Source organism: Dinoponera quadriceps, unplaced genomic scaffold, assembly GCF_001313825.1.
Source record: "Dinoponera quadriceps isolate SergipeBrazil2010 unplaced genomic scaffold, ASM131382v1 scaffold424, whole genome shotgun sequence".
Lineage (NCBI taxonomy): Eukaryota > Metazoa > Arthropoda > Insecta > Hymenoptera > Formicidae > Dinoponera > Dinoponera quadriceps.
The window spans coordinates 814,172-825,707 of record NW_014554557.1 but is presented as its reverse complement, the minus strand read 5'-3'; the positions used below and the strand labels follow the sequence as shown (position 1 = coordinate 825,707).

The 11,536-nt window shown below is 46.3% G+C and overlaps 2 protein-coding genes across 3 annotated transcripts; both read right to left on the bottom strand.

Annotated features, from left to right (window-relative positions):
* Nucleotides 1-251: 251 nt before the first annotated feature.
* On the bottom strand, nt 252-5,065 carry LOC106752009 (cysteine sulfinic acid decarboxylase). The gene is made up of 8 exons (XM_014633353.1): nt 4,911-5,065; nt 3,277-3,461; nt 2,642-2,936; nt 2,216-2,404; nt 2,081-2,145; nt 1,095-1,284; nt 725-894; nt 252-596 (listed from the first exon to the last, which is right to left on the bottom strand). The coding sequence occupies exons 1-8, from the start codon at nt 5,040-5,042 to the stop codon at nt 335-337; spliced, it is 1,488 nt and encodes a 495-aa protein (XP_014488839.1). The 5' UTR covers nt 5,043-5,065; the 3' UTR covers nt 252-334.
* A 596-nt stretch (nt 5,066-5,661) lies between these two features.
* On the bottom strand, nt 5,662-10,531 carry LOC106752011 (leucine-rich repeat-containing protein 15-like). Of its 2 annotated transcripts, none has more exons than XM_014633355.1 (9): nt 10,363-10,531; nt 9,580-9,690; nt 9,362-9,512; nt 9,090-9,161; nt 8,875-9,018; nt 8,039-8,426; nt 7,363-7,622; nt 6,212-6,623; nt 5,662-5,990 (listed from the first exon to the last, which is right to left on the bottom strand). In XM_014633355.1, the coding sequence occupies exons 1-8, from the start codon at nt 10,517-10,519 to the stop codon at nt 6,212-6,214; spliced, it is 1,695 nt and encodes a 564-aa protein (XP_014488841.1). In that variant the 5' UTR covers nt 10,520-10,531; the 3' UTR covers nt 5,662-5,990. The 2 variants fall into 2 exon arrangements, with proteins under 2 accessions (XP_014488841.1, XP_014488842.1); XM_014633356.1 differs by having other exon boundaries at nt 9,580-9,851; nt 10,363-10,444.
* Nucleotides 10,532-11,536: the final 1,005 nt, after the last annotated feature.

Below are 11,536 nucleotides of genomic sequence, written 5' to 3'. Positions count from 1 at the left end.
ACGTCCATTTATGGGTCAACGAAGAATTGCGATCGGACGAATCTTTATTTTTCAATCACGATTCTCTCTCCTCCGCTAAATGATAGGTAAGCGCCATTAAATATGATTAATAATAAATTATTATATATTAATAATATAATTATACATACAATAATTTAATTATAATTAATTATAACACATATCGTACCGTTATAATCAATTGCTAAATAATTATTGTAATTAATTATAATGCATAATTAATTATATATTAATATATAACATATATTAAATAGTTCAGATATGAAAGTTTATGAATATTGAATACTTTAAGATTATAAATAGAGATTGCGGAGGCTTATAGATCGCTTATCCGCAGATCCAACGCGAATTTTTCGATTTGGCTGATGACATGATCCATGGACGATTCCGTGGGCGGTGGTTGGCAGCATATCACCATGCGGAAGAAGTTGCCGATGTTCTTCGCCGGCAGAGGCGTGTAACCGATCATGAGAGATCCTTCCAAGATCATGCGTTCCTTTATCTTCGACGTGACTTTGTACAACTTGCCCCACCAATCTCCAGTTTCTTGCTGCTTACGCATACTCGGAGGTATGTACCTGCAACGTTCGGCCTTTCCGATAACATTTGGATCGACAAAACAGTGACGCGATAATACGCAGCGTTCGGCCGTTCCGATAACGTTCGGATCGACAAAACAGTGACACGATAACGCTCAGTCACTCACCAAAAGCACACGCTGGTGCACTCGTAATCGGGTAATACCAAGCGGAAGCCGGCGATGTTCTTGATGCGTTTCAAAAAGTAATCCTTACAGATCATCGCCTGGTCCACCGAGCACGCGAGAGCCTTCGTGCCACGGGCTTTCCACATTAGCCAGAATTTCATGGCGTCGACCTTAGGACACGAGCGTTAACAGAGGCGAGAATAACGATCATTCTTTCAGACAATATCATAAAACACTTCCGGAAGTTGTCAATCTTTCAATGCTTCTTTGTTCTGTTTCGCAAAGGAAAGGGAGCAATATTTTCCGACGGTGCTAGTCTTGAATTCACTCGGGATATCTCGCATTTAGAGGAGAACGTGCACGCGATTACCTTCCTGCCGCACTGCACGCTTTTGTCCCCCGTGTCCCACGTGACGTCGTAAAACTTGTCCTGCTGAAAAAGATACTTCGCCCCGGCGCAGTTGACCTCATGCAGGGCGTTCTCGCCTTTGACCAGAAAGAAAGAGCACTGGAGCGGCACGCCAAGCATCTTGTGCGGATTCCAGGACACCGAGTTAGATCTGAACCGATCGCGTTCGAGTCGCGAGAACAGAGACGAGAGAGCCGATGAGAGGAGGCCGATGCCGATGGGAGTGTTTGCGAGTTTTAAAGTGCTCTTTACGTCGCAGAGAGGAAAGTCCTTACTTTCGTTCCGTCGAGCTCGCAAGAGTCGCTTAAGATTCTTTCGTCGAACGCGGCTCCCGTTCGTTGCCCCCCTCGGGCAAATCCTGTCACGACGCGACACGACGACTGTTCAAGGTCGACGCACAAAAAAAATAGCGCTAATTCGAGTCTCATATTCTCGCGCATAAGAGAAATCTTATACGAAGATAAAACATGCTCTCACACGAAGGAATTCCATGTAGTTCCGCGAAAAATATCATATTCTTGTCATTCGAGGATAATTTTTGCGAATTAAGAGGAAAAATTTATTATATTAGTATAATAATTACAGAAATATTGAATATTGAAGAAAGGACGATATCTTCAAACTGATACAATTCGCAGTTCGAAGATATCCTTCTTTTTACATCCAATATTTTTTCCCCTCAATTCGTGAGAATTATTCTCGAATAACGTGACAATATTTTTAAGCGGTGCCATATAGATTTTCATTATGCATGAGTACACGTTTTATCTGCATTTATATAAGATTACACATATTCTTGCTAATATATGAGAATATACGAGTCTAAAATTGATACTAATTTCTTTTCTGCGTAGCGACCGGTACGCGGATCGATCTCGGACGGTCGTGAACTCGCGACTTTCCGACTTTCGTCTCTCGACGGCACTGATACGACGATGATTACGAACAATTCGATGCCTCGCAGCTGGTGCCGGTACTTGTCCGAGAGCAGCAGGCTACCGCCGTAACAGGCCTGAAACAGTTTTCTGGTCAGAGCATCTCGTGCATTTAGCACTTGCGCACGCGGTAACTTTTGTACGAACGTCAACGTGCAGCCAGAGGCCTTCGTTTTGGCAGATCGCGGCGATTTCTACCAGCGGATCGAAAGCGCCGAGTACTGTGGTACCGCAGGTGGCGTTCACAAAGAACGGTACTTGATGCTGCTTCCTCGCCTCCGCTATGGCTCTCCTCAGGTCGCTCGGTTCCATACGACCCAGCGCATCCGTCTTGACCTGTCACAACGGAAGAACGTTATTGTTCGGAGCCACGACTCCAACGACATGGAGTCAACGACCAGCGCGGGAGAACAGTTTGGACGCTGCGAAGTCGCAGCGTGGAAACTTGCTGCGTCGAATCGCGCGTCTTTCTTCAACTTCTCGCTTATTCTCAAATTTCATTCGGTCCTAGGAGAGGCTTCGAAATCACCGGTCCGTAATGTGTTAATCGTGAGCGCGGACCGAAGGTCATACCTTGTGGACATGATCGGTGCCGATGCCCAACCAATGGGCACCTTTCATAATCGAGTAATGACCGCTCTCGCTGGAGAAGCACGCCAGAGGTGGGAAGCCGCCGAGTCCCGTTTTCTTCACGCCCGGTAACAACTTGTACCTGGCCAGCACCATGCCGTACATGTTCGATATGCTGCCACCCGGACTCATCACACCGTCGGCCTGCGGCATCGGCGGGTAGTCCAGCAACGCCAACGTCTTCTCGATCAGTTCGCGCTCGATCAACGTGAACACCGGGGCGACCTCGTAGGTGTATCTAATAAGAGCATCCACGATTGATTAGCAGTTGGCTCGTCACGTACCCTCTCTTTCTCTATTATCGGAGGAAGAATTTCGCTCTCTCAACAAAACTAAATCGCCTCGGCGACTCGATGACCCGTGACTTTAGCTCGGGGGTAATGTGGTAGGTCACGACGCGTTGTCTGGAGCGCGCAAGTGGGTTAACGTCTGCTGTTCGCCGAGCGATAAGAAAATATCTCGGATTATTCGTCATGCGTCTTCGTGAGAGAGTTGCAGTTACGTCTGCCGAGAGCGTCGCGGAGGACACGCCGTCGAATATCCCCGAGCACGCTTGGAAGCTCGGAAGCTGCTCTTACTGGCTGGTGTTGAGGGCGTCCGTCAACCAGGAGCCGGCCAGCCCGTACCCGTCGACGCCTCCGTAAAGTTGGTTGTGGAAATGCGGACTGGACGTCTTCACGGAGTAGCGCACGACCTGCCGTATCACCGTTTCGATCTCCTCGTCGCTCGCTGGCTCCTCGTTCAGAGAAAGAGGCATCATGCCCTGCGGAAAAATCGCGACGAATGAGAGAAGAGAATGATAACGCGTCTTTCAGATTCGATTTATCGGGAATCGGTTATCGCGCCGGCGAGGAAGCTGGATACATCCGTGCGATCGCGCAAAACTCGTGACGTGTCACGCCGATCGGCCGGAAAATTTGTCGAGAGAACGACGAGCGTTATCGCGTACGTGTCAAAGTCCCTCATAGAAATCAACGATTCCTCGGCCGGACGGCGGATAGACGCGTGAGAGTTCAGCTGAGTACTTTCTTCACGCATTTACGGGGAAAGGGAGGGGGATGGAAAAAAAAAAAGTAGAACTGTAATGATAATAAAGTCTCGAAACGTTGATGTATTTGCATGAAATTAGTGGCAATATTGAAGACGCTGATAACACATCTAGGTCGGGTTGGGGTGGCTAGTTTGTGTAGGGGAGTAGAGGGCTGATGAATTATCAGTGAAAAAGTTTATCGTTACCCGCGGATAACTAACTGAATGATTTTAATATCGAAGCAAATATACTCTGTGGAAAATTTAAAAGGAGATAATACCCTTATAAGGAGAATGTAAGCATCGCTTAATAATTTCGTGTCGCTCTCCGAATGAAGACCTTCGTCACTGAATGCCTGCATATTTCTGCAGGCGTCGTCGGTAAGTCGTCGTCGGTAGAAAGATTAGTCAAGCATTATGAGATACTGAGAAGATACGCAGTATCATTGACCCCGGCATTTCGACGACGGTTCACCGTGAGAACATGCATATTATTACTTCCTATCTCCGGTATCGTGGACATAACACATTGTTTTTTCCGTCTTCTGCAAAGACGAATATTCGTGCTTGCACAACCCGAGACATCTTACATTCTCACATAAACACTAATATTGCTCGTATATAAACACTGAGGGTGATCCAAGCGAGATCGAAACGCCCGTTATCGTAATTTCTGTATTCGACATCTTTAGTACCTGCACTTTTTTACGTGTACGACGCGAAATTTAGCATAGACAGAACGGCGTTTCAGGCTTTTACCGGCTCACTCTTACTTTCCGATTGCGTTCAATTGTTCTCGACAAGCTCATAGGGCTTTTTACAAAATATTCCAGTCCGGTAGCCCACAAATGTATCTACGTCGACTCCACGAATGTCCTTATAAGGTACTTCCCCGTAGTGAAAATAACTTTATTCACTCGCAATATTTCGTCCAGTTTGTCAGTCAGTATTGCTCTATTCAATAACGGCCGCTCGATCTTGGCTCTTTTCCTCATGGGTTAACGAAAGAAACGGACAAAATTGTGCTCAACTGTGTAAAAGCCGTCTTGGAATCTTTCGCGAGAGTCCTTACGAACCTGTCGAACAGCCCGATACATCCTTACCCACTTATCCCGTTGGTTTTCGCCACAGGGCGGATTATTCTGGCGCGAGGAGTCGCGCCGCAATGTTCGGTGATACTCACTTGCAAATCATTGGGATGGACGAATTGCACGACGGGCTGATCGCCGGACCGATCGAACGCGTGCTCCTCCCTCAGGATCTTGAGGATCTTCTCCAACAGCTCGGTGACGCTGTCAGCACTCGACGCAGCCATCGCGAAAACTATACTGAACCGAAGCGCGGCGGACTTGCGGAGTCCGAATGACCGGCCAGTCGTCTTCGAATCCGTCGAACCCCTTCCATTTCGACCTGCCACGAGTGCATATCGCTCTTTTCCCGCGCTCGAAAAGCTCGTAGATACGAACCCTCGTGAACTGCGACGAGAATTTCGGCGATTCAGTGCGCAGTCGACACGCGCCGTTTACGTAGACGTCGTGTCCGTCCGATGGCATTACGCGCGAGTCGCGCGCGTGTGTGTGTGTGTGTGTGTGTGTGAGTCAGCCGGAAGCACACACCTGTAATTGGAACTTGCGATTTTCAAATGGCACATTTACCGTTTTCACACACGAAATTACGCGAGTCGGGCATTGCCTCCGGTCCCGTTCGCGATAACATATCGCGACTTGCGCCGACAAACGCGCCGACGTTGATTACACTCGCGACACTTGATTCCGCCTAACAACCATCTGACTATCCAACGATATCTATCCTGTCTAACGATCTTGGAATTGTAATTGTAATTAACAAATGACGGGCACGAAACGCTTGGAAACGGCGAGCGGAGCACGCTTGGAAAGCGGAAGGACTGCAAAGACTGGCGCTTCGAGTGTTTTGTTTTTGTCGAAAGTTGCAACTTTTATTTGGCACTTTAATTTGGCGAATTAACGACACATCTTTCGATTATTTCCCACCGCGTTGTAATCGCGAGGGTTACGCAAGTCCTGTTATCACACGCGCCATACACGCGTATCTCGTTGTATTCTTCGCGACAGCGGAAAGAAAAACTCGTAATCGCGCGTTTGAGCGACACGCTAATTATTATGATTAGCGTCAGAAAAAAAGGTGATAACTCTGGACGTTGATCCATAGGCATCCAGCTATTATTCGACGTCCAGGTGGAGAAAGGACGCACGTCACGTGGGAGACTTCATCTTTCCCGTATCTGCAACAGCGGACGAACGAGGCAAGTGAGAAACAAGGTGATCAGAGAAGAAACGATAATGATGCCTGTTCTTCTTGCAGCGAGAAAGAGAATCGAGATCAAAATGAGCGGAAGAATCGCGCCGGCCTTCCTCGTATCATATCGCGGCGGGTCATTTTTGCTATCGGCGGAAAAATCCGAGATCCCGATATATCGCGTTCGATTAAACGCGGAATCCGTACTTAGATCAGAACCGTGTCCTTCCTGGCCACGTGCGACTTGAGAGACGGCGATATAGCGTCGAGAGGTAGCCGAGGCACGATGCCCTTCATGGAGGCCCACTGGCCCTCGCAGAGCTCGTGAAAGGTCAGCCGCAGCAGAGGCTGACCACCCAGCACACCCGGGCCTCTGCAAATCGCCCCGGCTCCGTACTCCCAGATGCTCCAGTTGCCCGTCACGATCAACGCCCGCTGTATCTGCAACGGATTCGTCAGGTTCGCGAAGCCGGCGAATCTACGGCGTAGCCAGGACGCGACGTACAAGGCACGGCAGTCGCAGTGCCAGGGGTTCCGATTCAGATGCACTTGCGGAATCGCGGACACAGCGTCCATGCTGCCGGCCGGCAGGAAAGAGAGCTCATTCGACTCCAGTTGCCTGAGGATTAAGATACCGCTGAGTGGCTGCGAATTACTCGGCATTGCGAGATTGTTTTCTTATCTTGTGAAATCTCCCACCAAAATCATTCCAACGTCTTTGATCGTTGATACTACTATTTCGATCCGGTGACGCGATCACGGCGCGACGATCTATTGATTTTACCCTGAAGGTCCGCCCTTTTCTTGCTGCTGCGTAACTTTCGGGAAATAAATGTTTACCGAGAACCAAATCGTAGTGGAAACGTTTGTACTTACAAAGTATAGTTTTAAAGGCTCGGAGGAAAGCCGGATTTTTTTTTTTTAATTTTCCATGGCTTCTTTTCGTTTCCTTTCGCGGATAAATGAAAAAATTTGGGGAAAACCGTCTTTTCCATTTCTTCGATGTTTTTCGATTTCTTCCCGAGGAAAAATTAAGAAAGCGGCTTTTTAAAAATTATATCACAAAGAACGTATATTTATTAGATTGAATATCATAGATTATATGTTTGAGATTTGATTTATTATTTTCTCTCTCTCTCTTTCTCTCTCTCTCTCTCTCTCTCTCTCTCTCTCAGTTCCAGGTCAAAGAAGTTTGTCGTTGTAGAGACGAATAAAAAGATTTGTATAAATAAAATCGTCATGCTAATCGCGATTAAATCAACCTAACATTGCGGGAATGTCCGATTCCGAGCAATTATTAAAGTCTAATTAATAAGGACCTTAAAAACCTTATTATTAAAATCTGGAAATCGACTTACAGCTTACGCAAATTCGGCGTATCGTTAAAAACCCCAGATTGCAGCAACCTCAGTCGATTGGATTGCAAGAAGAGAGAAGTGAGATTGGATAGACCGTGAAGTACGCCTCTCGTCAAGATCTCTATATGATTTCCATAGAGAATAAGACGTTCCAGGGATGTGGAGTTGCCGAATAATCCGTGCGGCAAGTACTTGATGTGGTTGTGTCCTAGTCGTAGTTCTCGAAGCGCTACCATGTCGCGAAAGGCTCTTGCGTCGATCTGCCATCGAGATGCGATCTTTATTAATATATGTTTATTAATACTTATAATATATACGAAGTTTCTTCTGAGTATTCGCGTTTATTCGACGCGATCGTTTATAAAATCATACGTATTTCAAACATAAGTTTTCTTAGCAATTAATTAATATTATCATCGTATAGGTTAGAGATTAGCCGAGTAACGAGGTGACGTCAAATGACATTTTAATAAAGTCTTATCTCTCTTGACGTTAGAGATGTTATTAAGACGTTATTTGACATAATAATCTTTCTACTCGGGCAATTTAACAAGGATAAGCGTGATTTCGTAAGGCTTTAATTAGCCATTTTCCTATCTTTGTTGACTTTTACTCAGAAGAACCGCACGATTATTAAGATTAATTTAATTTGTGCAGACAGATTTACGACATTTACGCGGGATATTCTGTTGCTTGACATTTCCAGTATCTCCAGCTTGACGAGATGCGACAGCGTTCCCCTGGGTATTTCCATCAACTGGTTGCCCCTCATGTCCAGCTCTCTGAGCGACGTCAAATGGCGGAATAAATTATTCGGTAGCTCCCTCAGGCGATTTTCCTCGAGCGCGAGACGCCTGAGGTTGATTGTGCCTTTGAAAATCGGGACAGGTAATCTGGACAATCGGTTTTTAGCCAACAGCAGTTCCTCGAGGTTACCGAGACCGCGAAATGCGTCGAGAGATAAGGAGGAGATGCGATTGGAGGAGAGATCCAATAAAGCCAAGAGGCTATTGCTCAGAAACAGACCTTCCGGCAGAGTCCGAAGTCTGTTCGACGATAGATCGCTGAATAGGGGGAAATCGAATGAGATTACTTCGGTCGATCGAGTGCTAAATGTTCGGTGCGCATTTCACGAAACGATTATCGAAATAGTAAATACCGACGTACTAAATCTTAATGGATTCACACTGTACATTGAAAATATAAGTACTGCTGGGCTAATCAAAAAATACAATGACGCCTTTTATGATGGAGGCGTACAAGCGTTGTCAGAATACTGCCGAAAGACCATAGGTAATCCGAGTCGAAATTTTGATGCGGTTGATGAGTAATTTTGGATCTAATGCAATAATATTAGATTTAATTCCAAAGTCAAATCAAACGTTTCGACTGACTCAGCAAATGTGCTCTCTTCCAATAGAGACATCTGCAGAAATATGTTCTTCTAATATCTGTTTTCGTATTTTATTTTCTACGATGACTCTTCATTTATCTAGATTAATTCTCGCGTACAGTATTCGAAGGTTTCTCAGGCCGAGAAACTGATTCCGCTGGACTTCTTTCAGGAGGTTATCGCTCAGCCGGACATTCGCGACACCTCGCAACGGCAATAACAGATTCAACGATAGGTGCTCGACCAGGTTGCCGTTCAGATCTCTGCGATTTGTAACCTCATTAGAGTCTACGCATCTTTCGCTCATACAATCGCCATGCGAATAGCAACTTACAGGTGGTGCAACCGCGTCATGTTCCTGAATGTGTCCCTGTGCAGAGCGCTGAGCCGATTACCCCCGAGATCCCTGAAACGGCACGTCGAGCGAGTGACTTTTATTCTGCGCGACTTGTTCCGCGCGCGTTCTCGAGTGCGTGCAATTTCGAGAGAGAAATTGTCCAAATCGCGCGCAAGCTCGGCTAAACTCGACGCGCACTTTAGAGCTCAACGACACGTGCGAGTACGGCTCGGCTGATTTTGCGGAGATTTCTCCCTCGAATCGCTTACAATCTCAGCACGTCGGCGGGCACCAGTTGCGCCGGCGGGAGATCCAGCAGGCCGCGCCTCCAGCAGGACACCGACTTCATCTCCGGCACGCACTTGCACGGGCCTTCGGCGCAGACCTCCCAATCGTCCTCCCTCGAACCGATCTGCCAAACTGCCAGAGCATGGCTGTGCTTTCATCCCGTGCTTTGGTAATGACGATCGTGAGATGTTATTCTTACCCGGTTGCTCGACCGCTCGCAGCCTCCGCTCGAGGCTCGACAGTCGGTTCTCCATCTCCTCGAACACGGACATCGACGCCGGCGTCGGATGTGAACGTTCCGCGTCAGCATCTGCGCTCGTACGAGAAATCACCTCGGGTATTAGGAGTTTTAAGCGTGTCGGGGACCGAGAAGAGGTCGCCGCACAGCGGGGATTGTGAAACTCAACCCCTTTTGATCCCGTTGGGCTACACGTGTCCCGCACTTTCTAAATTTCTTGGAGTGAAATCTCACTGAAAACAAAAGAGTGGCGCAGTATTTTCACTCGAAGCGATAGTGAAAATACTGCCACTCGAAACCATAAAAGTGAATGTTTCATTCGAGCTTAGAATGGATTCTCACTACATACAAGCGAATATTTTAATCGAGCGGAGTGAATATGTTCCTGTAACAGTGGAATATATTAGATTTACTCTTCAATTTCGAGCGAAAATATTTACTCGACGAGTCAGATTAGAGAATTCACTCTATAAGTGAAAATTCACTAAAACTTGAGTGACTCGTATTTAAGTAGTCTCTCTATTTCTCTACTAAAATTTCATCCCAACAAATTTCGAGAGCAGAGGGAGATCCAAATTTTATTTTGTCTTAGTACTGTTTAATTAATTTTTAATTTAACTAACTCAGTTTTCTACAACAGTTGATACAACGATTAAATGATAATTATCTTAACAACATATGCAAATTTGAAATTGTTCAGAGAAAAGACAGGATTAAAGGGTTAACTATATCGCAATCGATTACCTGCGGAAGTAGCAGCCGTGCTCGCGGTCGTGCAGGCGTATGGGATCAGAGAACACATTTTCGTCTCGCATAACGAGACAAGGACGATAAGACAGCAAATCGTCGAGGGAGACAGCAAGTTGATCATGTCACGGACGAGTCGAATCAAATGGTACATCTCGCAGGCAGGGCAAAGTGCGCCAGACTGAGAATGCGAATCGCGACCGGCCAGCCGGCCGGCCGCCGTCCTTCATCGCGCTCTCTCGCTCGCATCCTCATTATCGTGGACATTAATTTCAAAGGTAAACTCGTTACACAACCAAGATTGACGGACAATGGCCCCTAGTTCGTAATTTACGAATACGCGTTGTTGCCTTTAATGCATGTAGTCGACGTGCGTACATATTGCTCGATGAAGCAGCTCGTCGAGCAACGTGGCGCACGAAGATCGTTCATTTTAATCGTCGGGCATGGATTCTGCGTATATATTCTGCACAGAACACCTGCGCAGAACACATGCGCAGAACACCTGCGCAGAACACATGCGTAGAACACACGTGGAATTTATATTGGAATTTTGCAACCCTCTCTCGAAGTTTAGCCCATCTAGGAGGCGAGTTGCAAAACTGTTACATTTATTTATCAATCGGTAAGGATTACTCTGCCGGAACGTGTCGACATCGCTCGGTTGACTGTGATATCGCAGCTTGCGATATGATTGAATTACGTGAAACAGAACGATCATCGATAAGCGGGTATACTGCACCTCAAAAGATACAATTGTGATTTTGTTTCTTTATCGGTGTAACTGATAACGGGCGATAAGTGAACATTTCGTTCCTCTACAGGCAAAGCTGAACCAAACATTTGCATTATTATTTGTGACTTAAAATAACTTGTGACTTGAATAACTTGAACCAATATCTTCCCAACGAGAGATAAAATATGAAGATAAAATTATGAGGAAGAACGCGGGAGCAGTAGGTAGACGAGATTGTTTCGAAATCCAAAATATCAGACCGGCTGACGGGCTTTAAAAGTTACATCAATTGTTCCTTGCAAATGCATTCCAATATCCTTTCGGTTCCCATCAGGAGAGATCGCATACACGATTGGAGAACCAATTCAAATTTGCGCGTCGAGGATACATATTCAGAGCACCGAAACGTGCATGAATTAGAAACTACCCGAACAC

Coding starts and splice junctions, on each gene's coding strand:
- LOC106752009 (XM_014633353.1), bottom strand. CDS start 5,042: ATGGCTGCGTCGAGTGCTGACAGCGTCACCGAGCTGTTGGAGAAGATC. Junction 2,937..3,276: donor GACGCCCTCAACACCAGCCA/GTAAGAGCAGCT, acceptor TGCTCTTATTAG/ATACACCTACGAGGTCGCCC. Junction 2,405..2,641: donor GCACCGATCATGTCCACAAG/GTATGACCTTCG, acceptor CCGTTGTGACAG/GTCAAGACGGATGCGCTGGG.
- LOC106752011 (XM_014633355.1), bottom strand. CDS start 10,519: ATGTACCATTTGATTCGACTCGTCCGTGACATGATCAACTTGCTGTCT. Junction 9,019..9,089: donor ATGACGCGGTTGCACCACCT/GTAAGTTGCTAT, acceptor TACAAATCGCAG/AGATCTGAACGGCAACCTGG. Junction 7,623..8,038: donor CAAGCAACAGAATATCCCGC/GTAAATGTCGTA, acceptor TCTCGATGGCAG/ATCGACGCAAGAGCCTTTCG.